The 27,239-nt window shown below is 32.8% G+C and overlaps 1 protein-coding gene and 1 non-coding gene across 2 annotated transcripts in view; both read left to right on the top strand.

The window, feature by feature from the left end:
* The window catches only part of LOC134274023 (adenylate cyclase type 6-like), a 34,690-nt gene extending 9,479 nt beyond the window's left edge, over positions 1-25,211 (top strand). The window contains exons 4-20 of the mRNA XM_062756247.1: positions 1,738-1,846; positions 6,601-6,728; positions 7,714-7,875; positions 8,471-8,573; positions 8,689-8,742; positions 8,992-9,053; positions 12,252-12,398; positions 12,884-12,971; positions 14,908-14,997; positions 15,114-15,367; positions 16,134-16,209; positions 19,612-19,770; positions 20,119-20,256; positions 20,926-21,015; positions 24,383-24,488; positions 24,612-24,736; positions 24,937-25,211. Of these exons, the coding sequence (XP_062612231.1) occupies positions 1,738-1,846; positions 6,601-6,728; positions 7,714-7,875; positions 8,471-8,573; positions 8,689-8,742; positions 8,992-9,053; positions 12,252-12,398; positions 12,884-12,971; positions 14,908-14,997; positions 15,114-15,367; positions 16,134-16,209; positions 19,612-19,770; positions 20,119-20,256; positions 20,926-21,015; positions 24,383-24,488; positions 24,612-24,736; positions 24,937-25,053 (2,008 nt within the window). The 3' untranslated portion in view covers positions 25,054-25,211. The remainder of the gene's footprint in view (positions 1-1,737; positions 1,847-6,600; positions 6,729-7,713; positions 7,876-8,470; positions 8,574-8,688; positions 8,743-8,991; positions 9,054-12,251; positions 12,399-12,883; positions 12,972-14,907; positions 14,998-15,113; positions 15,368-16,133; positions 16,210-19,611; positions 19,771-20,118; positions 20,257-20,925; positions 21,016-24,382; positions 24,489-24,611; positions 24,737-24,936) is intronic.
* On the top strand, positions 17,532-17,612 carry Trnal-uag (transfer RNA leucine (anticodon UAG)). The gene has a single exon. It is a non-coding gene; the product is annotated as a tRNA-Leu (tRNA).
* Positions 25,212-27,239: the final 2,028 nt, after the last annotated feature.

Raw genomic sequence — 27,239 nt, 5'->3', positions numbered from 1 at the left:
AGTTTGTTTTTTCTGATTTCAATATGCTGTTCTGTTTGAGTTTGTATTTGTGATTTCAGTATGCTGTTTTGTTTGAGTTTGTATTTCTGCTTTCAGTATGCTGTTCTGTTTGTATTTTTATTTGTGATTTCAGTATGCTGTTCTGTTTGAGTTTGTATTTCTGCTTTCCGTTTGCTGTTCTGTTTGAGTTTACATTTGTGATTACAGTATGCTGTTCGGTTTGACTTTGTATTTCTGATTTTTGTATGCTGTTCTGTTTGATTAGTATTTGCGATAATTCAGTATGCTGTTCTGTTTGACAGAAGAGAAGGAAGAACCTCAAGAGTACTGTGCAATAATAATTCAAGAAGTGGTGTTGATCAGATGTGGAGACTAAAAAATTCCTAGGAACTTTTGGACAAATTGAAATCACAAGATTTTACCAAAATCAACAGCTTAAAAACTTACGACTTTTCAACTTTATATACAACCATTCCCCATGATAAATTAAAGTCCAGGTTTTTTTTTATATCATTGACAGCTGCTTTTTCAATAAAAATGGAACTCGTAAATTTACATTGGTCATTTGCAAAATTATTTTGTAAAAACACATTCTGATTGCACACACAAGTATTCTGAAGTAGACATCAAAGAGATGCTTGAATTTCTGATTGACAATATTTACTAAGTATGTGGTTTTTGAAGACCAGGTATTCTAACAATCTATTGGAATTCCCATGGGTACCAATTGCGCTCCGTTATTAGCAGACCTAACTTTATCTTCATATGAAGCAGAATTTGTGCAAAATCTTATACGTGAAAAGAATAAAACACTTCAACTCGACATTTAAATATATCGACGACGTATTTTCAATTAACAATGGTAATTTCCATTCCTACGTCGATACGATATATCCTGGTGAGCTTGAGATAAAAGATACCACAGAGGCTGACACATCTGTTTCATATTTGGATATGTTTCTTAAAAAAGACATTAATGGTAATCTAACAACCAAGCTATATGATAAATGTGATGACTTTAACTTTTCTATCGTCAACTTTCCTTACTTATGCAGCAGTATACCTTCATCACCTGCATACGGAGTGCATATATATATTAGTTGATTCGATACGCAAGAGCATGCTCTACGTATGAACAATTTCTAAAACGAGATTAATTATTGACAAGCAAGTTGATAAAACAAGAATATCAGCAGTCTCGTTTAAAGTCATCATTTCATAAGTTCTATGGTCGATACAATGACCTTGTCAGCAAATACAATTTATCATTGAGTCAAATGCTAACTGACGTTTTTCATACTAGTTGTTAGTCCATTATTTATACACTGAATTGACAACGGATTTTTCACTTATTTCCCGATCATGACAAGGAGCACACGGCGGGTGTGACCAGTCAGCAGGGGATGCTCACTCCTCCATGGCACCTGATCCCATCTCTGATGTTTTGGAGATCCGTGTTTGCTCTGTCCCTTTTTTGTATTGTTTAATGGACCTTTGATAATTTGAATACTGTTCTATATATATTCATATCCTTCTTTATATTTGTGATTTCAGTATGCTGTTCTGTTTGACTTTGTATTTGTAATCAGTATGCTGTTCTCTCTGAGTTTGTATTTGTGATTTCAGTATGCTGTTCTGTTTGTATTTGTATTTGTGATTTCAGTATGCTGTTCTGTTTGCATTTGTATTTGTGATTTCAGTATGCTGTTCTGTTTGAGATTGTATTTCTGATTTCAGTATGCTGTTCTGTCACGTTGTGGGAATAGGTGACCTTGCCGATAGATCTCCTCAGTCTTGCTTAGCGCTGATCAACGACCTGATGGCACAGTACACTGTCCTTGCAAAGGTAGGGTCTGATGTGAGGGGAAATCAATAGGAAATCGGTCAGTATCATGATTTTTAATTAATGTATTACCTGTTGGGTAAACTACAATCTTACAAAACCAGTGCCAAGCCTTGATTGAGATTCTCGGGTGGTTGCTATGACATTTACCCAAACATAAAATTACCGAGTTCAACCCATAACTCATAACTCTACATGTATTCAGCATTACATTACCTTCTACAGGTTTTGTCCAAATAAGATCACGTTAAGGGACTCCGACCCTCAGCCAGGAAGGACAACTCTTTAATTTATAATTTAATTCAAAAAGTCTTTGAATGAAGCTTGAAAATTAAATCTTTCCATGCAACAATTTTCATTATATGCCTCTCAATGTGCTTCAGCGTTCTTTAAACTTCTCAGAAAGGCCTAATTAAAAGTAGAAATTTTCATCCCGAGAAAGCATTTTTAGATACCAATGTTTATTAACATGATATGAAATTAGAAGTAATTTATGGAGCTTTGCAAAGAACCTTGAAACACATTGAGAGGCATATAATGAAAATTGTTGCATGAAAAGATTTAATTTTCAAGCTTCATTTTAAGACTCTTTGAATTAAGTTATAAATTAAAGAGTTGTCCTTCCTGGCTGAGGGTCGGAGTCCCTTAATGTGTTAACTTCTAATTTGTATAAGAAACTATGTACAAAAACACCCACGTTTAGAGTTCATAATAATCATTTCTTATAAGAAATCTTAATGAGTTTCACGGAAGCTACATTATTTTTATGGATACCTGATATGGCGTGCTCTATTTGACACAAATGAAAATGGAAAGTGGGAATGGTCAGTCATTTTTTTTAAATAAAAACAATCAATGACAAAGCAACCCAAATATGTCAACTTCAAGTATAATTGACATTACCAAAACAATTTAAGACATAATGAAATAGAAACAAACACATTTAGCAAAAACAATCATAAATTCTTAAGTTCACAATTTTATGCAATGAGGTGCGCATGATACAAAAATATACAGTGACCAAAAGGTACAAAATATCACTACATTTTCACGGAGCTATCTCTGCTCTTATAGAACATTTTATTCAAGACTTTTACATGAAAAGAAGTATCCTTTTGTGCTTTAAACATTTAGATATACTGACGACATTTTATCAATTAATTTTTCGAATAATAATTTTCATCCCTTTGCTGATTCGATATATCTGTTTGAATTTCTGAATACACGTTACCACAACCTGACACGTTTGTTTCATATTAGGATGTTTGCAAATATTCAACAAGATGTGTTTGTAAAACACTGATGCCCCGTATGGCAAAACAGCAAAGATTAAACTTTTCTTAAACGAAATTTAATATATTGGTACCCAAAGTAGGGTATTTTCACTGGAAATACAATTGTGAAATATGAAAGTAAGCCAAGGTGAAGGTAATTGGTATCCAGTGAAAGGTTTTGCCACAAAATATACATTTATGAAGTATTGAAGCCGTAGCCCTAACCCTTCAGAAGTCAAAGATTAAAAAAAATAAAAAAGAGGTCAAACTCCAAGGTCAAGGTCAAAGGGTCAAAATTCTTGATATATAATTAAAGGTCTTGTTACAAGGATTAAATATGAAAAGTATGAAAGCACTAACCGTAACCCTTCAAAAGTTATGGTCAAGGCTTGTTTATTAAAAGTAGGTCAAACTCCAAGGTCAAGGCTAAGAGTCAAAGTTCTTGGTATCCAATGAAGGATCTTCTCACAAGGATTACATATGTGAAATATGAGAGCACTGGCTCTTAGCGTTCAAAATTTATGGCCAAAGTTAAAGTTTTTTCATAAGTCCAAGGTCAAAGAAATTGATAGTCTTGTCACAAAGAATGCATATATGAAGTATGGAATCCCCAGTCCAAACCCTTCCAAAGTTATGGCAATGGTTAAAAATTTTAAAAAGTGGGTCAAACTCCAAGGTCAAGGTTAAACAGTCAATGTTCTTGGTATCAAATGAAAGGTCTTGTCACATGGATTAAATATGAAAAGTATGAAAGCACTAGCCCTAACCCTTTAAAAGTTATAGTCAAGGTTTGTTTTTCGTCAATTCAGTGTATAAATATTGGTCTAACAATTAGTATGAAAAACGTCAGTTAGCATTTGACTCAATGATAAATTGTATTTGCTGACAAGGTCATTGTATCGACCATAGAACTTATGAAATGATGACTTTAAACGAGACTGCTGATATTCTTGTTTCATCAACTTGTTTGTCAATAACTTACCTCGTTTTCGAAATTGTTCATACAAAGAACATGCTCTTACGTATCTAATTAAATGAGATATATAAACTCTGTATGCAGGTGATGAAAATATATTGCTGCATACGTAAGGGAAGTTTACGATAGAAGAGTTAAAGTCATCACGTTTATCATATAGCTTGGTTGTTAGATTTCCATTAACGTCTTTTTCAAGTAAAATATCCAAATATGACACAGATGTCTCAGACTCTGTGGTATCTTTTATATCAAGCTCACCAGAATATATCGTATCGAAATAATAAAGGAAATTACCATTGTTAATTGATGGTACTTAGTCGATATATCTAAATGTCGAACTGAAGGCCACAGCAAGTGTTTTCTTATTTTCATGCATCAGTAGCCATGGAAATTCTAATAGATTGTTGGAATACCTAGTCTCCAAAAACAACATAGATATTGTCAATCAGAAACTCAAGCATCTTCAGAGTACTTGTGTGGAGAATCAGAATGTTTTTTAACAAAATAATTTTGCAAATGACCAATGACAATGTCAGTAAATTTTCGACTTCCATTTTTATGGAAAAAGCAGCTGTTAATGATATAAAAAAGCCTAGACTTTAATTTTTCAAGGGGAATGGTGTATAAAGTTGAAAAGTCGTAATTTTTTAAGCTGTTGCTTTTGGTAAAATCTTGTGATTTCAAATTGTCCAAAAGTTCCTTGGAATTTTTTAAGTATCCACATCTGATTTACACCACTTCTTGAATATATCAAACAATTTGTTGCACAGTACTCTAGAAGTTTCTCCTTCACTACTGTTAATATCTTAGTGAGGAGTAAAGAAAGAGGCTTGGTTGAACATTTACTGGAACCCACTATGATAAGATAAGATAAGATATTCTTTATTTCCTCCAAATTAATGAAGAGTTTGTATGAACAGGAAATTAACTAACTAACAACACAATGCAAAAAGAAAACATATTTATATATGTACAATTTTCTACTAGAACATTACAGGTTTCGACAGTCTATGGCAAAAAGACTTTTGTTTTTATACACTGTTGAGGCAACGATTATCATTATACATTTCCATTTTGTAAAAGATATGTTTTCAAAACTTGTGCCTTGAACACACCCCATTAAAGATAATAACTGTAATTTAGGATCTTGATCCTCAAACAAAACATACTCATTTACATCAAGTACGTATATCTAAAATGTCCTCAAGCATATTTTCTCTGTCGTCTAGTAGTGTAAAACAGCTTAACATCAAGTGCATATTATAGTTACTTGTTACCTTATTACAAAATTGACAAACTTGACAAACAATTTTCATCGATGAAACCTGAATAAAAAAAATTGATTAATAATCTTGTTGAGGGATCTTCTCTAGCAATCTGCCACAATTTATTTGGGTTCAACGTAGTATGCATTTTACTGAAAAAAGACATATCAGGATCTACAGACAGACATTTAAACTACAGACATTGATTTTCCTCTGCTGCCCATATTGTTTTGATAATCATTTTTGAAAATTCCTTTTTACTGTATATAATGCTACAATTGTTTTCAAACATATCTAAGAGCTTGTATTTGCTAGCAGTTTGTAATATGTTTTTGGTTGCAAAATTTTTTTCAGATACTTGAATATCAGAAATAAACTTATAGATCTGATGATGTACAGAGGTTTGTTCTGACCTATGGAGTCTACCTAAGAAAAGTAGGCGACATTTATTCACAATATTTATCACTAACAGTATAGTTTTTGGACCCCAATGTAAGCATACCTATTTTTATATCCACATAAAGCCGAAATTATTCAAAACCTTATACATGAGATGTAGAAACACTTGTTGTGACCTTCAACTCGACGATGCATTATCATATATATATAAGGTTACTTAGAACTATTCAGGTGACGACTCAGTACAACCCACTGGGCTTAAATTAAAAAAATATATGCCCAGGTACTAGTAACAAAATATGAAACATCTGTTTCAAATGGATATTTTACTAGATAAATATGTTGATTGATTGTGTATTGTGTAACGTCCCTCTCGAGAATTTTTCACTCATGGAGACGCCACCACTTGCCGGTGGAGAGCTGCAAATTTTTTGTCCTATACCCGGCACTCAGGTCCTTTGAGCAGGGAGGGATCTTTTTCGTGCCAGCACCTACTGCGATTCGGGGCCTCGGTTTATACGGTCTCATCCGAAGGACCGTTCTCCACGTCCCACAGTGGGATTCGAACCCGCAACGTAAGGATCAACTCCTTACTTCGCGACTCTAGAGCAGACGCTCTAACCACTGCGCCACGCGGCGACGATAACAAAACCTTATATTAGACGTCTTGACTTAAAACTACTCAGTCGCCAACTTCCCCCAAATAGCAATATATCCTAAGGCTTTTATCTGCACTTTTTTGAATTAGGTAAGTTACAAACAAAAATGTTGCTGAAACGAGAATATCAACAGACTCCTAAAGTCATCATTTCAAAAGAACACACGTTGTTCTGTTTGTTACAGAAGCATTTTATGGAGGAGGTGGGTTGGTCTCTTAGTGAGTACAGTGTCGTCTGCGGGGCGATGGAGACAAGGGCAGACCACCCCATCCTGACGGTGTACATGGCCATGGCTATGCTGGATTATTTTAGGTATGTGGAATAATCTTTAAGGAGGCTGGGGGTCAACAAATTAACCGCAAATTAACCACCAGATTTAACTTAATTTCTTAGATATGATATCTTAAGCTGTCAACTATCATTTGGCAAAGAAAAATTTCAAAAATTTTAGTTTTAAAATTTATCATTTTCTTTATCTTCATCTGGAGCTCTTCTTCTAAAGGAGATAAATATAGTCTAAAAATGCCACAACCCCCAGCCCCCTTAATCAAATACCGTATAAGTAGAGGATTTAATTTTGGCATTATTATAGGGTGCTGAGATCGTTAGAATTAGGTATCCTAAAAATTAATTGCGTTGAAGTTGCTATACCTGCTTAAGTAAGCATTTCAAATTCGCTAAAATTGCTTCTCGCTAAAATAAAATTACCGATTTTTAAGGTTAAATCGCTAAATTTGCGTCTCGCTAAAATTTCCTCTTATACGGTATAAGCTAACCTTTTCACAAAATGAAGTGGTTAAGGAGGCATATTCAATTTAAATAAAAATATCTACTGTATTCAGGGAAATTTTCGACTCCGTTTTATTTTTGCCCTATTTAAAGGTGGGCGAATTTAAAGCGGGGCGAAATTCAAAGAAAACAGTATGATTTCTTCAACAGAAATGTAACTGGGCGAATTTAAAACGGGGCAAAATTGTTTGCAAGGGCGAAAATTTCCCTGTATTCCATATCTGTTGTCGATGACATTGGTATTGGTCAATCGAGTGACTTTATATTGACTTCATTGATAATAAATTGCGAGCTTCTGTGCGTTTTCATCCATCAATTCTAGAATGCTGTATCCTCTTTTTCTTGGCAGTGAAGTCGACAAAATTTATCGTTACCAGTGTTGTCATTGTCAAATGCGTGCTTGAAATCTAGGTACTTTTGCTTTAAACTATACTAAAATTTCGGGTAGTGTATATTTATCTTTACAATAAAAGTTGTTAATACAACAAAAGATATTGACAATTTTCAGAGAACTGAAGCAGAAGGTAAAGATTCCCAATGTCCATCTAAAGATCGCCGTCCATACTGGGGATATCAGTACAGCTGTCCTGGGGACTCGTAATTGGAAATATAACCTTCTTGGAAATGACGTCATCAAAGCCAAAGCCCTATTAAAGCAGACTCAGAACGGGTAACGGAAAAGATTCATTTGTTCTATATTCAATATTGTCTTTCATGATTTCTATAGAAATGGTAGAGAAGTACTGTGGTTTTCATATCAGATTCTTGTAAAAAGTGGTGCTATCAGAGACCTTTAATTGGCTGACGCAAAGGACAATGCTTATTCAGGTTGAAATGACATTTTAAAACAAATAGGAGAATCAAAATAGTATGCAAGAGTCATAGATGTTATTTTTGAAATTGATTCTTCTAAATATGAACTTTAAGTCTAATTTTGTGTCATATTCCCTCTTGAATATGCCTTTGCATATTTAATTATTTTACTGCAAATAAGTATGTTTTTTTTGATACATTGATATTCTTTTAAGTTTCCTGACTAAAATTAGATTTTCGTTCGTAAGATATAGAGAATGCACCAAAAAAAAAAATAACAGTAAACAATAATACCATATATCCCATCATAATTCCTGATCATTGAAAACAATGATAGTCTTTCATTTGCATCTCTAAAAAATCCTGAATAGAAGAACGTTAATTTAAACACGAATCTTTTTTTTTTAATCCGGCGACTTTTCAAAATATAATTATATACATTGATTGTACAGGCAGGTCCTAATCTCAGGTGCTACTAGATCAACCCTGCATGACGAATTCATCATAGAGACGATCTCAGAATCAGCCTTCTCTGTAAAATACGTCATCAAAAGGGTAATTATTCCGAAATTAATCACTCAGCTCTGATTGAAAATTAGCTAATGAGAATTCATAGCTAGGGGGTGCTAATGAGAATACATAGCGGATGGGAAATCATTTATTTTTTTAGTTCAGTGCCTCTGATTACGAAATGGGGATAGCGGCTCGCAGAATTCACAGAAAGGTGAGATTTGCCAATTGACATCCGTAAGTGATTCCTTCACATACCTTTTATACCTACAGAAAACAGAAAAAACAAACAAACAGACCGTGGCTTTTATACAATGTAGATTCATTGGAAACGCTTGCTTGATTCAAGGATTGTTTATGAAAAAATTGTATTTTGACAGAATTTTACTCAAGTTTATCCTTATGAATATTTTTATCAGAAAAGTTTGTTTGAATTTTATAAATTTAGTTAAAAATATTTTAGCGACTAGAAGAGGATGTCCAAAAGCTACGAGATAGGAGCATAAAAATCAGAGAATTGAAAAGGTTGGTGGTTATTTGAAATCAAATCACAAAATGCACATCAAAAGTTTGTCATAATAGCCTACACAAAAATAGACAAAAGCATCAGTGGGGCTACAAATCTTTTCTTTAAGATCACAAATAGTACTCAAACTCAAAAGTTTACTGAAACAATACAGATCGGAAGAAGAGCAAACGTGGACTTCTAAGAACATCAAAGGTGGGATCAGGGAGTAAGCATGCCCTATTGACAAGTCGCACCTGTCATATCAGGGAGTAAGCATGCCCTGTTGACAAGTCACACCTGTCATATACTCCTTGTCTTGACCGAGAAAACGGAGAAATCCGTAAACAACTCAGGGAGATAAAAATGATGTAACAATTTACTTGTTTATTGAAAAACGTTTAATGATAGATTGTAATTGAAGAAAGGGTGTTCATAGCGACCATAGAAATTGCTAAATGATGACTTTAAACAAGTTTGTTTGTTGAAATTCCTGAAAGTCGGCTTTTTCTGTGCACCATTTGCATTGTTTCAACGGAATTTACAAGCAAAAAAAATTATCTTATCTTCAACTTTCATCTAGATAACCCACAGAGTCGTTTGTTCATTGCAAACGTTGAAAATTGAAATCATTAAAGAAAACGGATTTTTTTTAAATCCTGTAAATTAAAGTTTGCTTTAGTTTAATTAAGTTCTCCATTTTTCTCCACTATAAATTATCAACTATTTCCAAAATCGATCGATATGCAGTCGATGAATTTAATTTACATTTCAGTAAAATAAAAGCGATATATCCTGGTGAGCTTGAGATAAAAGATACTATAGAGTCTGACACATCTGTTTCATATTTGGATAGTTTACTTGAAAAAGACGTTACTGGTAATCTAACAACCAACCTTATGATAAACAAGATTACTTTAACTTTTCTATCGTCAACTTCCCTTACTTGGGCAGCAATATAATGTAACGTGTAACGCGGCCGAGCTTGGTATTTGATGATATGGTTTGTATCACCGAGGCGTTACACTTAGGTTCGTTAACCTGTTAACCCTAACAAAAAATACTATAGTAAACTATAGTTTACTATAGTAAATGAAAGTTCCAAAGTTTTCCGATAGTAAATCAAAGTTCCAGAGTTATTACTATAGTAAATCAAAGTTCCAAAGTTATAACTATAGTAAATCAAAGTTCCAAAGTTTTCACCATAGCAAATCAAAGTTCCAAAGTTTTCACCTTAGTAAATCAAAGTTCCAAAGTTTTCAATGTAGTAAATCAAAGTTCCAAAGTTTTTGCCATAGTAAATCAAAGTTCCAAAGTTATTCCAATAGTAAATCAAAGTTCCAAAGTTTTTACTATAGTAAATCAAAGTATTAAAGTTTGTATTTTGTTTTATTATGTTTTTTTTTATGATTAGTCTGTTTAAAGGGGATGGTATTGGTTTTTAGGCTGGTTTTGTTGTTCATCTTAATTTAAATAGGCAAAGTAATTTATTTAAATGCAATATTTACATTCAAAAGTAAAAAAATGTTATCTGAAATTAAGGAAGCAAACATTTTGATTCTAAATGATGTTATATATTTTTCTCCATTAATAATAATATATATTGCTTATTTATCTGTTCATGAGACAAATTTTACGTTAAAACTCATTTCTTGTACTTTGTTCTTTTAGGGGACAGGTCGGGCTTTTAAAACGTTCTCTGAAACTTTAATGAATCTTATTCTGTAAATTTCATAAAATGTACTGAATGGGAAGAAAAATCAAAATTCCAACGGTTTTATGGTACTTAATAAAATCTCCAGAGTTTTCGCCATAGTAAATCGAAGTTTATAACATAGTTATTCAAAGTTCCAAAGTTTTCGCCATAGTAAATCAAAGTTCCAAAGTTTTCACCATAGTAAATCAAAGTTCCAAAGTTTTCGCCATAGTAAATCAAAGTTCCAAAGTTATTCCAATAGTAAATCAAAGTTCCAAAGTTTTTACTATAGTAAATCAAAGTTCCAAAGTTATTACTATAGTAACTCAAAGTTCCAAAGTTTTCGCCATAGTTAATCAAAGTTCCAAAGTTTTCACCATAGTAAATCAAAGTTCCAAAGTTTTAACTTTGGTACTATAGTTAACTATAGTAAACTATAGTTAACTATAGTTTACTATGGTATTTTTTTGTTAGGGTTAACTCAGGTTTTTGTTGACCAAATAGAATTATAATCAAATATGTACAAATACAATGGGTTTCTTCTTGATTGGACAACCACTTACTGTGGTCGACGGGTGTCTTCCGCGATGAATTTCTCTGGTCCTGCCACTCTAAATGTACTGCTGCATCTTGGCACTTCGCCCACTTCTGTGGTATGCCACCTCTCTCTCCATCAGCCTGCTGTCTTATACACGTCTTACGTATTAGCTAATATTGGTGACCACTCACTGCCCATTCCCCGAAACTGTTTGCCTTATTCAGGTCTTATCACAAGTTCAAGAGAATAGACAGTCAAGCCTCAATAAGCTTGTCACCAGAGAGGTATCCTGAGATTCTGTAACACGGCATGTATTACCTCAGTGCAGTCCCAGTACATAGACAGTTACAAACTACTTAAATGATTGTAAAATTAATATTTTTTAGTGTTTAAGAAATTAGACGAAAACATAGGTCTAACGTTTTATACGAAACTAAATCACAAAAACCAATTTCCGTTTCAATACCCTTATCACCTGCGTACGGGGTTCATATCTCTCAGTTAATTCGTTGCACAAGAGCATGATCGGAGTATGAAGTATTTCCAAGACGAGGTTTATTGACAAATTAGTTTATGAAACAAGAATATCAGCAATCTCATCTTAAGTCACCTGAGTTTTATGGGCTATACAATGACCTCGTAAACAAATACAATTTGTCATTAAGTCAAATGCTGACTGTCGTTTTTTATATTAATTGTTAGGCCATTATATACATGTACACACGGAATTGTCAACGGATTTCTCGTCTTGACAAGGAGCACGCGGCAGGTGTGACCGGTGGGCAGGGGATGCTCACTCCTCAATGGCACCTGATCCCACTTCTGATGTTTTAGAGGTCCATGATTGCTCTGCATCTGATTTGTATTGTTTAATGGACTTTTGGGCTTGGGTGCTGTTCGTTGTTTCCTTATTTCATTACATTTATTTTGTTTTAGTGTGATAACATAAAATCAAATTTAAACAAAAAAACAACATTTTTGCAGGAAGCGATCCAGTATGCAGACTTTTTACCAGAACTCCATTAAACACGTATGTGACAGAAAAAAGGAAGGTCTGAGTGTGGCCTATATTTGCCTCTGTGTCGGCTTTATTCTCACTAACTTTTACATCAACGCTGTCATCTCTAACATGTAAGTCAGTTACACCCCATAAAAAACTCGACATATCTTCAATACAAATCGTGTTTCTTTTTTGTTTTCAAAATATATATACATATGTACATAACAATGTGTAAATATTCATGGAAATATGAGCATCCTTTGTTGCTTTGACCTGTCTGACAGGAAACTTTATAAATTCTTAGAAGTTCCGTTATTCTAAGAATTTTAGTATTTTTAATTTTTATGAAGATTGCTTATTTTAATTTTAATTATATCATGTAAAAATAATTTATATACATGAAATAACATTTGGTTAGGGTAAAATTTCTAAACATGATTCTAAACATGACATTTTCTGAGAAAGTAAGAAAATCTTGCTTAAAATTGAAACACACTGCAGCATTTTTAAAGAAATGTTTTTGCTTCTAGTCAGAATTCAATAAGTTCAACCTGTACCAGTTGTGATTAATCTTTCACTATTAGCTGGAGCTGTGTAATGTGTCACTTTTTTTCAGTTCATCCTCAGACTTCATACTTCTAGCCATTTCAGTACTGTTTCTTCTGAGTTTTATCCCCTTTAATTTCGTCATTAGTAAAATAGAGGTAAGATTTTCAACTACTGGAATTAAAAAAAATTAGAACAAAATTTATAACTTTGCAAATGTTGTATTTTTTAACGACAGTTTTTCATATCAACCGGAAAATGTATTTTTAAGGCTGTATACGTGTACATTTGTCAAGTATGTCTTAAATTTAACAATTCTTTTACAACTTATAGTTGTTATACATTTCTGTTTTAGAATGTAGTAGTTACCCCATTTAATACAAAATGGAAATTGAATTTATTTACTTTAGATTTTGATATTCGGACCACGGGTTTCTGTGTTATTATATCCTACGCAACAAGTTGCGTGAGGTATAATGCTTTTGACCCGTCCGTCAGTCAATCAGTCACAGTGTCGGTCAGTCAGTCCTGTTTTTTGGTCAGCGCAACTCCACATAATCTACTGCACACAATTTCGTCCAACTTTGCAGATATTTAGGACACAATGTGTAGATGTGCATATTACCAGGAAATTCCGATTCCTTAATTTTTTCTGGGCATTTCCGCATTTTTAAACTTAGATTTTTGGCCATAACTTTAATATAGAGATGAACAGTTTGTCAGCACAACTACTCATAAACCGCTTCACACAATTTCGTCAAACTTTGCAGATATTTAGAACATAATGTGTAGATGTGCATATTACCAGAAAAATCCGACTCCTTTATTTTTTCTGGGAATTTCCGCACTTTTAAACTTATATTTTTGGCTATCTTGAATATAGAGATGAACAGTTTGTCAGTACAACTCCTCATAAAAGCTGCACACAATTTCGTCAAACTTTGCAGATATTTAGGACACAATGTGTAGATGTGCATATTACCAGAAAACTCCCATTCCTTTATTTTTTCTGGGAATTTCAGCACTTCGACTTCTGGGGGTGATTGGGATATGTGTTTATTCATTTATTCAGAATCAAATGCCGTTTAACCCTCTTTGACATTTTAACGCCTTTCTCGTTTTTTTTTTCGTTCGAAAGGAACATTTTTAGTTTAATTTAAAAACTGCGTTCCGTTATTGGCAGACTTATTTTTATATTCATATGAAGCAGAATTTATGCAAAATCTTATGCGTGAAAAGAAGAAAACACTTGCTGTGGCCTTCAACTCGACATTTAGATATATCGACGACGTATTATCAATTAACAATGGTAATTTCCATTCCTAAGTCGATACGATATATCCTGGTGAGCTTGAGATGAAAGATACCACAGAGTCTGACACTTCTGTTTCATACTTGGATATTTTACTTGAAAAAGACGCTAATGGTAATCTAACAACCAAACTATATGATAAACGTGATGACTTTAACTTTTCTATCGTCAACTTCTCCTTACTTATGCAGCAATATACCTTCATCACCTGCATACAGAGTATATATATCTCAGTTGATTCGATAAGCAAGAGCATGCTCTACGTATGAACAATTTCTGAAACGAGGTAAATTATTGACAAGCAAGTTGATGAAACAAGAATATCAGCAGTCTCGTTTAAAGTCATCATTTCGTAAGTTCTATGGTCGATACAATGACCTTGTCAGCAAATACAATTTATCATTGAGTCAAATGCTGACTGACGTTTTTCATACCAATTGTTAGTCCATTATTTATACACTGAATTGACAACGGATTTTTTCCGTTATTTCCTGATCATGACAAGGAGCACACGGCGGGTGTGACCGGTCGGCAGGGGATGCTCACTCCTCCATGGCACCTGATCCCATCTCTGATATTTAGGGGGTCCGTGTTTGCTCTGCTCTTATTTTGTATTGTTTTATGGGCTTTGAGATTGAATACTGTTCGTTATCTATATATCCTTCGTATCAAAAGTCCATTCTAACTTTGATATTTGGTCACTTGTATTTACTTTATTATTCCAGCATCACAAATCCATTCTTACTTTGATATTTGGTCACTTGTTTGTTTCATTATTCCAGCATCACAAGTCCATTCTAACTTTGATATTTGGTCACTTGTTCTTGATTGGAGTGGTTGCTTCCTTTATTTGCTCAACTGTGATATTACTGGTATGTTTATAATTCTTGATAATATATTTTTTTTGTTGTTTCGGTAAAATCAAGCATTAACTTGAAATGTTTTTCATTCCACTTTACTTGTATCTCCGTCCTTTATTTCTTTCCAGGTAGATTGTAAAACAGCTTTTTTATCAAACAACGACACAACGACTCCCGCCAATTCTCAGCTCAGTGATGACGTGTGCTCATTTCCGTCCTTTCTTACTGTAGCGGCCAGTATCCTGTTGGTCGCCCTGTCCACCTGCAGTGTGATCGGACTGGCCAGCAAGCTTTGTTTTATCACGATTATTGCGGCACTGCACTATCTGATAAATTTCAGTATTTTTCCCTCCTTCTCTGATTGGTTTTTTGATTATCCGGGGTGAGTTCCTGTCTTTACCTTTATTCTGATTGGTTTTTTGATTATCCGGGGTGAGTTCCTGTCTTTACCTTTATTCTGATTGGTTTTTTGATTATCCGGGGTGAGTTCCTGTCTGTACCTTTATTCTGATGTATGTGTTTGTTTGATTGACATGCCGTATCCATATTGAACAAATTATATCTCCAGGTGCTTCCCTAACAAAAACTTACTATACCTTCTATAGTTAACTATAGTAAAACTTTGATTTACTATATTGATACCTTTTACACTTTGATTACGAGTAACTAAAGTGATCACTACAATGTATGAAAACTTTGATTTACTATAGTGATAACTTTGATTTACTATAATGTTAACTTTGATTTACTATAATGTTAACTTTGATTTACTATGGTGAAAATTTTGATTTACTATAGTGATAACTTTGAAAACTTTGATTTACTAAAGTTAACCACAGTTAACCAAAGTAAATTATTAGTTAACTACATAATTTTTGCTAGGGTACCTTTAAAATACAACATTTTTAAAGTATTTAGAGGTTTGGGTTTATGATTTTGGCCTTGTCTCGAGAAACATCTAAAATCTGGATCCGACCTCTTCCATGACATACATTGTATTATAAATGAATTATAATTAATATACACTTTCAGAAAATTTAACAAGCTGCCATGTGTGCTATTCCCCAATTTAAAAAAAATGTCAAGTGTAAAAAAAAAAAAAAACCCAAAAAACTGTGAATAAGTCACGTGACAATGTTTGATTACAGATCCTCGGTACCAAAGGACGACCTGACAGTACACTTCGGCGGAATTTGTGTCTGTGTTCTCCTTCTCAATATACAGGTATAATATGACTCATTTACAACATATCGATATTGTCTGAATTATTATTAAATCTCTAAGGCTTTTAAAAAATTTCACATCTGAAATCTCTTTGCAATCCCTTTTAATAAAAAATTAGTCCTTTTATCTGGTATTTTCACTTGGAATTTTTATTAATTAGTCTTCTTGGTTATTTCAAGCTAAAGATTTATGATTTATTCTCCAATTATTTTTTTTATTTATGGTCATTCAAAATAATTGTATAGTATTGATTACACTTCGCATTAAATCTCCAATCCAAATTAATTAACGCCGAGTTATCTTTAAGGGAATGGAATTCTCTTTTTCTGCTAGCCTAACTATTAAGTTTCTTCATATCTAATCTTCATCTGAACATCGTCTCTCTTTTAACTAACACACGTGTATTTCATCAGAGAATTTTCTATAATTGGAGTATACATACAAGTATATAGACTCTCCGATTCCATGTTCACAAAAAATGATGAATTTTTTTTAAATAAGTTAAACATCACCGCACTTTTTAACTTTGAAAAAATATAAAAGAAAACTATGCAAAGATATTTGAATAAATCCTTCAATTTATATCCTCTATTACCTGTTTGAAATTTTGTGAGAAAATTAATAAACTGTTTTTTTTTAAATTAATGTTTACTCAAGATGGAATGATAAGACTTAAGATTAAGGATATACGATCCTCAGCCAGGAAGGATAACTGTTTAATTTATAATTTAATTCAAAAAGTTGCTTGAAAGTGAAATTTTTTCATGAACAATTTTCATTTTATGCCTCCACGTATGATTCAATGTTCTTTATTTTGAATGGATTTAAAAAGTTCATTTCTACCTCATAAAATAAAGAAAAACTTGTATTTTAAAAAAAATCAAATTTCTTTTAATCTAGCCTATTTGTTTATGTGCATGATTTGAAATTAGAAGTGATTTACAGTGTATTCTTTATATACACTATGTATTATGAAACAATGGAAGTTTTAATTACCTTTTAAAATATTTATTCTAAAATGTATTTATTGATTTTGAAAAATAGTTATGAAACATTTCCTGATTCTCTTTTTCACATTGATTAAATTTAATATAGTGCATTTTAATTTCAGAATTTAGAGACATCTTTGTGAGCATTTTCAATTACTCAATGCCTGATTTTCAGAACAGAATAACCTTAATTGTCAGGTAGATTTTGTCGACCTATATAAGTAGGAATTTTAATTACCTTTTAAAATATTAATCTATGATCTCTTTTTATTTAAATATAGTGTTTTGTTGCCTATCTTTTATGAAATGTAATTAATTTTTTGAGTGATATAAGGTAGCGTGGCCGAGCGGTCTAAGGCGCTGGTTTTAGGCACCAGTCTCATTGAGGCGTGGGTTCGAATCCCACCGCTGCCATAGATTTTTTAAAATTATGAATTAAGCAATATGATTCAACCACATTAAAATTTCATGTAATATTTATCTCTTTAAAAGGTTTTGAAGGAAAAAAATTGATTTTTTAAATTTTTCTTTATTTTTAAAGTTTAAGGTTTCAAAGAGAATTGTATTAGTTATTTAGAAAGTTGTGCCTAAAGTATTTTTTCATATATAGTAGCAATTACAAGGTTTTTCGCAAAAGGGGCAATAACTTTTAATAGGGTCAATCTTAAGACAAGAATGAAATCAAAATGGTTGCTGATGCAAAGACATTTATGTTAAAAGACAAAAAAGATATAAAAAGAGCATAATTTTTGAAGAGATAAAAATTTTATGAGCAAAGGTTTTTTTTAGTCCCATGTCTTTACGACTTCTCATTTTGAAAATTTTTAATTATTTGTACAATAAAGATTTTCTGAAGGGGTCACCAAATATTTTCTCTTTGGAAAAAACATAAACGTTTAACTTTTTTTGCAAAGGCAATAACTTTTAATAGGTCAATTTTAAGGGATACTAAAATGTTTGAAATAGTTTTAAAAGTGCAAAAATGATAATTTTTTGTTAAAAGACAAAAAAAGATATAAAAAGAGCTAATTTTGTTTTTGAATGAACTGATATTTTTAAGATAATTAAGGATTGCACGACTTCTAAAATATTTAATTATTTTTAAAATTCAAAAACTTTCATATATCAAATAAATATGATTTTCCAAAGAATATCTTTCAAGGTTTTGATTTCAACGCTTTCATTCTGGAAAAAAAGAGATTTAAGCAGGGAATAATAATAAACATAAGCCTGTTTTCCAAAAGTGTTTTAAAAAGATTTTGGTTGATTTTTTTTATTTTTCTTTCTTTTTTAGGGGAATTATATTAGTTATTTTGAGATTTTTCATATATAGTGAAATAGTTGTATCAAGATACAAAATGGTTGCTAAAAGTTTGACCATAAAAGAGATAAAACTTTTTTATACTAATATCTGCACAATTCTCTTTGAATAAACGTTAACTTTTCAAAGGCTGGTAAGACTTGTTTAATTCAAAAATTAATTTTTTCTAGCCTATGATTTTGTTACTGATATTGATAATTAAGGATTGCAATCTACAAACATACATGTATATCAAATAAATATGATTTTCCAAACAAATATATCTTTCATGGTTTTGATTTCAAATTTTAGCAGAAAAAAAGTGTTTTAGATGGTCAAAAGTTTTCGTTTTTAAATAATTTTGTATCTTTATATTCTTAATTTACCATATGTGTAAGTAAGAAAAGATTAAATATACGAAGCATACTTTAAAAAAAACTAATATTCGTACCAATTTAATAAAATTGATGAAATTTTGGTTAGCCCATATAATGATTTAGATTACTGACTTGAGTTTTATGCATCCAAAAACCTGTTAAATCTTCTGAAATAGAATTAAGCTTTTAAACGGTTAAATTAATATCAATTGATACATATCAGTGATGCTTTTCTCACGAATCTGAAAATTTTATTTTCGTATAATACAATAACCTCTTTGAGCAAAGAACCAATTGCATGATTTTGAAGATCAAGGTTGCCTCTTCCAAAATTGTGATATATATGACCATGGAGAAGAGAATTGTGGTGTAAAGCAGAAAAACTATTGATCAGATTAAATGCATCTATATAAGATTCTTCTAAACTTTTTTTTCTGTTCCTAGGTATTATCGATAAGCATACTAACTAAAGTATATGGTTATATCAGCAAGGTTGCTTCTTCTAAGTTGCAATCTTGGATAATGTTCTTACTGCTTTCTTCACGTGTCTTTAATTTGAAACAATTTTGTACGAAACTTTGCTTAATTTGTCACTATTAACACTCACTACAGGGTCACTTCAAGACCTGACTGGACCGATTTTGAATAGGAGACAACCGAAGCCAATAAGTTCAATTTCGGTTCCCCGTAAAGAAATTATTTGGATGTCTGCATTAATTGGATGCCTTCGTTGTAGATCTCTAGCCTTTCTAGCGGACTGGTGGCTTTAACGTTCAGAAATAGACGTAAAAACCAACAGCTTTTAGACTGCAAGCAGAAATACAGGTTACTGGTGCTAGACTCGTTTCCATTTGAAGTAGCTACCGCCTTTCTTAGCTTTATTGACCATCATAAGGTAAAATATGCATGTGTTTTAAAAAGGAAATAGTTATAAACATACTGCTAAACCTGAAAATTGTGAAGGTTAAATATACTGGAATATTAGGTCTCAGGACCTGCAGATCACATTCTTATTCGTTGCTGAGCACGATACATATATTAGATACATATTATATATTTTATTGTGGGTTAAAGTGTCAAAAAAATTATAATTTGTTAAATGTATTTTTAAAGTTTGATTCATTTTAGAATATGCCTGGTATATGAACGTAATTTAAAATCTTTCCGACTAAATGACTATGTCAAATCTAGGTATGTATATTCTCCATACATATGTATGTCACTGTTTCGTTTCTCTGTATAGAGCGTGTTTGAGGGAACAGTCAATGATGTCGGTGTTGCTGTTCTTTCGTTGTCGTCCGATGACGACGCTGAAGATCCGGACAATGAAACATCTGAAATCGATGACAAAATATTACAGATTGTTGAAAAAATGGACAAGGTGCTGGTTCCATGTTTTTAGTGACAAGACCATTTCTTAATTTTCACAAGTTATTGAACTATGTTTAACTGAGTAGAAGTGATGGAGTCCTCATTTGGATGAAAATTATTTTTATTTCAAAAGTTTACTCTTATGTCGTATGGGTGAAATCGGTTTGACAAGATTTTGCTTGAAATAAGAACAAAATAAAGCAAATAGAAATAGAAACTGAATTAGATCTTTAGCATTTAGTGTAAATCCACCTTTTTTTTTAGCATTATTTAATTCAAAATAAAGACCATGAAGGAAAAGTGTTATATTGGATAGTAGATCAAAGTTGCTATTTAGTTCCTATAAGCAAAATTTTAGAATAATTAGTCTATTCTTTGAAATTATTTGACTTTAAGATACTTGTATCAATGAGCATACGTTAAATCGAGTAATTATTTACATTCACTAAGTAATATCCCGACATTTTCTCCATTCCTCAAAGCACATTCCTGTAAATGATTAAATGTACTCTTGTTAGAATTATTTTACCCTTGATCTTTCGTTATTTTTTCTATCAATCAGTATTTTGCTAGTAGATAAAAGGTTTGCCCTTTCTATAAAAGGTTTCTACTAATTACAATCATTTAGTATCATTTTTCAAGGCTGTGTCAGTTTAATTACTTTTTATCGATTTTGCAGATGCTACAGTTCTCGTATAACATGGTGTACCGGGTATCCTCGTCTGTGACGTCACACACCTTTATCAGTGGAGTGTGTTACGGTGCTCAGGTGTGTTTTCCTGTATAAAATAAAACAAATCGTCATTATGATATCAATTATTTATCTGATAATGTTCAAAGCAACTGCCGTATATGATTAATGAAGGCGTTCTGAAATGCTTCACAAGAAGTATCAGGAAATCACTTCGACTGAATACTACTGACTCTTGTATGAATGTACCAGTAATTTAATTCAGTATAGCTTTTCAGCAAAGCAATTTTACACCATTTCTCTATCAACATGAATATACACTAAGTAAATTATGACGCTGGAGGTTAAAGAATTTTTAGGTAACCTGAGTAACTCAGATTACCTATTGCTATCCGTTTTCGTTCGTCGTCGTGCGTCGTGTGTCGTGTGTTAACATTTGAACATTTTCAGCTTCTTCTCTAAAACCACTAAACCAATTTCAACCAATTTGGTATACAGCATCTATGGGTGAAAGGGAACAAAAATTATGAATTGCATTGTCCCTCCCCCCCCCCCCCCCCGGGCCTGAGGGTGGGGCCAAAACCACTAAAATTATTGCAATCTTTAAAATCTTCTTTACTCCTGGACATTAAGCAGGCAAACTGTTGGCATGAATGTAATGAGCATTGAGTCCTCTACCAAAATTGTGAAATTCATGGCCCCAGGGTCAGGGGTTCTAGTGCTAGGGCGGGGCTATATAGATTATGTAGTGAAAATGCATTATTTCTTTGAAAATCTTCTTCTCTGCATCTGGGTAATAAATAAACTAACTAAGAACATAGTTATGATGAGCAAGAGTGCCTCTTCAAGATTTGTTAATTTTATGGCCCCAGGGTCAGGGGTTCTGGTGTTTGGATGGGGCTCTATTGATTATATAGTGAAAATGCATTTATTCTTTGAAAAACTTCTTCTCTGCTTCTGGGTATTAAATAAACTAAATAAGCACATAGTTATGATGAACAAGTGTGCCTCCTCTAAAATTGTGAACTTTATGAACCCAGGGTCAGGGTTCTGGTGTTAGGATGGGGCTCTATTGATCATATAGTGAAAATGCATTAATTCTTCGAAAATCTTCTTCTCTGCTTCTGGTTATTAAATAAACTAACTAAGTACATCGTTATGATGAGCTAGAGCGACTCTTCTAAAATTGAGAATTTTATGGCCCCAGGGTCAGGGGTTCTGCCCTAACAAAAAAATACTATAGTTAACAATAGTTAACTATAGTAAATCAAAGTGTCAAAGTTTTCATCAAAGTTTTCATCAAAGTGTCAAAGTTTTCGCCGAAGTTTTTCAAAGTGTCAAAGTTTTCTCCAAAGTTTTTCAAAGTGTCAAAGTTTTCGCCAAAGTTTTTCAAAGTGTCAAAGTTTTCGCCAAAGTTTTTCAAAGTGTTAAAGTTTTCGCCAAAGTTTTTCAAAGTGTCAAAGTTTTCGCCAAAGTTTTTCAAAGTGTCAAAGTTTTCGCCAAAGTTTTTCAAAGTATCAATGTTTTCGATAAAGTTTTTCAAAGTGTCAAAGTTTTCGATAATTTAGTGTCATCACGGAATAAAGTTTCATCATCCCTAACAAAAAAATACTATAGTTAACTATAGTAAATCAAAGTGTCAAAGTTTTCATCAAAGTTTTTCAAAGTGTCAAAGTTTTCACCAAAGTTTTTCAAAGTGTCAAAGTTTTTCAAATTGTCAAAGTTTTCGCCAAAGTTTTTGCCAAAGTTTTTCAAAGTGTCAAAGTTTTTGCCAAAGTTTTTCAAAGTGTCAAAGTTTTCGCCAAAGTTTTTCAAAGTGTCAAAGTTTTCGCCGAAGTGTTTCAAAGTGTCAAAGTTTTCGTCAAAGTTTTTCAAAGTGTCAAAGTTTTTGTCAAAGTTTTTCAAAGTGTCAAAGTTTTCGTCAAAGTTCTTCAAAGTGTCAAAGTTTTACAAAGTGTCAAAGTTGTCGTCAAAGTTCTTCAAAGTTTCTGTCAAAGTTTTTCAAAGTGTCAAAGTTATCACTATAGTAAATCAAAGTTTTCAAAGTGTCAAAGTTATAACCATAGTTAACTATAGTAAACTATAGTTAACTATAGTTAACTATACTATTTTTTTCTTAGGGTGGTGTTAGGGCAGGGCTCTATTGATTATATAGTGAAAATGCATTATTCTTTGAAAATCTTCTTCTCTGCTTCTGGGTATTAAATAAACTAGCTAATACATAGTTATGATGAGCAAGAGTGCCTCTTCCAAAATTGTTAATTTTACGGACCCAGGGTCAGGGTTCTGGTGTTAGGGTGGGGCTCTATTGATCATATAGTGAAAATGCATTAATTCTTCGAAAATCTTCTTCTCTGCTTCTGGTTATTAAATAAACTAACTAAGCACATCGTTATGATGAGCTAGAGTGACTCTTCTAAAATTGAGAATTTTATGGCCCCATGGTCAGGGGTTCTGGTGTTAGGGCAGGGCTCTATTGATTATATAGTGAAAATGCATTATTCTTTGAAAATCTTTTTCTCTGCTTCTGGGTATTAAATAAACTAGCTAAGTACATAGTTATGATGAGCAAGAGTGCCTCTTCCAAAATTGTGAATTTTATGGCCCCAAGGTTAGGGGTTCTGTTGTTAGGGCGGGGCTCTGTTGATTATATAGTAAAAATACAGTAATTCTTTGAAAATATTTTCCTTTGCTTCTGGGTTTAATGCCAATGATCCAAGTATATATATCTATGATTAAGAAAGGTGCATCTAGCAAAATGGTTTTTTATGCCACCTGGGTCAGAGAGGGGGGGGTACATAGTCTGAAAATAAATTAATGCTTTGAAATCTGCTCTTTGGTATTAATCAACCATTTTATGATAAAATTTGCAAGATTTTGAAATTTGTGGCCCCTGGGTCAGTGGTTCCTTTGGGGTGAGGTGCACAACTTGGTATAAAATGGAAGTGCATTTTCTCTTTGTTACTTTCATCTACCTCTGGGTATTATGTAAATAGAGTAAGCATGCTAAGTTAATTTTTATGATGAGAAATGGTGACTCTTTCAAAATTGTGAATTGTGAATTTCATGGCCTCTGGTTTAAAACACGAACCAAATTTAATTGTTTGAAAGTTGTAACACAATACTCAGGTGACCTGTAAGCCCCGTGGGCCTCTTGTTAATCTTAAAAAACTGTTATTGTTGACATAAAGAGTCAGGCTATCCAAATAGGTACATTTAATTTTCATGTTTATTGAACAGGACCTCAGTTGCAGCTGGTGTGTTCAAGTCAATTACAATAAACACAAAACAACTCTGGTTTTAAAACAAAAAGATAAACAAATCATTCATATACACATATAGTGTATATGATATAATATTCTTTATTTGACCTTGAATCGAGGAACATATTTTTATAATAATTAGATTGTTATATTGTACTTTAAAATAATTTCAATAATTGTAGGATAATCAAGATGTTAAGGATTACAGACATCTAGATCAATTGATGAGTTTTGTGCATCAAATTCAAAAGATTTGCTCAGATATGAATGTTGAAAATATGAAAGCAGGTAAATAATTTAAGAGAATGAGACTTATCTCTAATAATTCTGTCACAGCGTTTTAGCTTTAATTGTTCTTTTTTTCTCTCTACTTGTTCTCAGCATTAAAGTATTTGTGTTTGATATCTTTAGGTGTGCACTTTGGATCCACTTTATCCAGTATTGTAGGCGGATCCAGGGCTCGATGGGGTGTCTGGGGAACAACGATAGATACTGCAAATGAAATTCACTCAATATCAACACCAAACACGATTAAGGTATTTCGTGTTCGGAAAATTCACTGACATGTTTTAACAGTATGTAGGCAAAAGTTTCCATGAAAAACAATTTCTTTTAAAATCTGATGAAAAACAGCAACGCCAAAATGAAAAGGTGAGCATTTTGGAACATGTGTCTTATCGTATATTTTGCAGTGTAAAAACCTTTAACAATTGTCTTAATTTACTTTTTTCACCAGGTGTCAAAAGAAGTTACAGATAGGTTGGAGACGTTTGGATACAACTTTGAAAACCCAGAAAATTTTAAAATGGCGGACGTTTCTGTGACAGTTTTCACCTACAGAGAACCTTCATGACGTAAAACTCAATTGATCTGTTAAAAGCACAATACTGATTGCAGGGGCGGTAAATTGCGTTGATGAGTGTCTGGAATACTTTAACACTTATTTGTCCTTTTGTCATTTTAATTAAAATTTCTTATTTGTCAAAACACAAATACTTGTACCTACCTCTACTTCTTCGCCAAAAAAAAAGTATTGTAAAAAATATAAATAATTGTTCATTTAAAGTTTGCTATATAACAATTTTAGCAAACTTTAAATGAACAATTATTTATAGTTTTTTTCATTTTATTTTAGGAAACAGTATACCGGTATTACTTTTGTTATGGCCAGCAAATACTACATATTTTATTATTAGAGAAAAATGAGTGTGATATATTATATAGGAAAATTCTTTGAAAATCTTCTTCTCAAGAAGGGCCAGAAAAGCAAACTTATGTGGAAGCATTCTGGTGTAGTGTAGATTCTAAATTGTTCAAATCATGATTTCTTCTCAAGAACCACTGGGCCAGAAAAGCTGAAACTTATGTGGAAAAATCCTATAATGTAGATTCTAAATTGTTCAAATAATGACCCCCGACAATGGGGAATCAAAGTTTTATATAGAAATATATAGGAAAAATCTTTGAAAATCTTCTTCTCAAGAACCACTGGGCCAGAAAAAGTGGAAGTTCTGGGGTAGTGTAAATTCTAAATTATAGGAATCATGACCCCCGGGGGAAGGGCAGGGCCATTATAGAGAATCAAAGTTTTACATAGAAATCTATAGGAAAAATCTTTGAAAATCTTCATCTCATGAACCACTGGACCAAAAAAGCTGAAACTTATGTGGAAGCATCCTGCAACAATTCAAAGGAATATATAGAAGATTTATTTTAGTGTCTGATTCACATAGAGGAAGCGTATCAAGGTATCATACAATGCCGGTAAATGCTGACTGACGTTTTTCATACTACTTGTTAATCTATTATTTACACACTGAATTGACAATGGATTTGTCCGTGATTTCGCGATCATGACAAGGAGCCAAACGGGAGTGATCCTTCGGAAAGGGATGCTCTTTCCTCCATGGCACCTGATCCCACCTCTTATGTTTTAGAGGTCTTTGTTCGTTCTGTTCCTGATTTGTATTCTATGGAATTTTGAGCTCGAATAATGTTCGTTATCTCCATATTTTTCGTGAAAGAGAGAAGCTCGACATTTGTCATCGCGGATTTGCGTCAGAAACGACGCCAAACGTTCTCTCTAGACTTTCCCTGCAATTCTAAGACTCTCGGCGGGCATGTTGCACAGTTAAATTTTATCACTTCCGTTGCTTTCAGTATCAATTTCAGCTCCATTATTGTTCGCAGGACTATTTTTGTATTCACATGAAGCAGAATTTGTCCAAAATTGTGAAAAGAAGAATGCACTCGCGTGGACATTTAGACTTATCGACGACGTATGGTCCATTAACAATGGTTATTGCCATTCTTATGTCGATACGATCTATCCTGATGAGCTTGAATTATTAAATATACCACAGAGTTTGACATATCTGTTTCATATTTGGGTATTTTACTTGAAAAGACTTTGTAATCGAAAAACCTAGCTTTATGATAAGTTCAAAAGTCCATTAAACAATAGAAGATTGGAGCAGAGCAAAAATAAACCTCCAAAACATCAGAGGTGGGATCAGGTGTCATTGAGGAGTGAACATTTCCTGCCAACTAGTCACACCCGCCGTGTGCTCCTTGTCATGTTCGGGAAATAACGGGAAAATCCGTTGACAATCCAATGTGTAAATAATTGCCTAATAATTAGTATGAAATACGCCAGTCAGCATCCCACTTAATGAAAGATTGTATTTGCTGACAGGATTAGTGTATCGACTATGAAACTTACGGAATAATGACTTTAAACGAGACCGCTGAAATTCTTTTACATCAACTTGTCTATCATTCGCCTCGTTTTAGAAATTCTTCATATGTAGAGCAAGCTCTTGCGTATCAAATCAACTGAGAGATATAAACTCCGAGTGCAGGTGATGAACGTATATATATTGCTGCATAAGTAAGGGAAGTTAACGATTGAAAAGTTATTTCACGTTTATCATAAACGTGGTTGTTAGATTACAATTAAAGTCGTTTTCAAGTAAAATATCCGAATATGAAACAAGTATCAGACTCTGTGGTATCTTTTATCTCAAGCTCACCAGGATA

This window comes from Saccostrea cucullata, unplaced genomic scaffold, assembly GCF_032062105.1.
Source record: "Saccostrea cucullata isolate Sc308-1 unplaced genomic scaffold, CSIRO_AGI_Scuc_v1 ctg166, whole genome shotgun sequence".
Lineage (NCBI taxonomy): Eukaryota > Metazoa > Mollusca > Bivalvia > Ostreida > Ostreidae > Saccostrea > Saccostrea cuccullata.
This window is presented reverse-complemented; position numbering and strand designations above follow the sequence as displayed.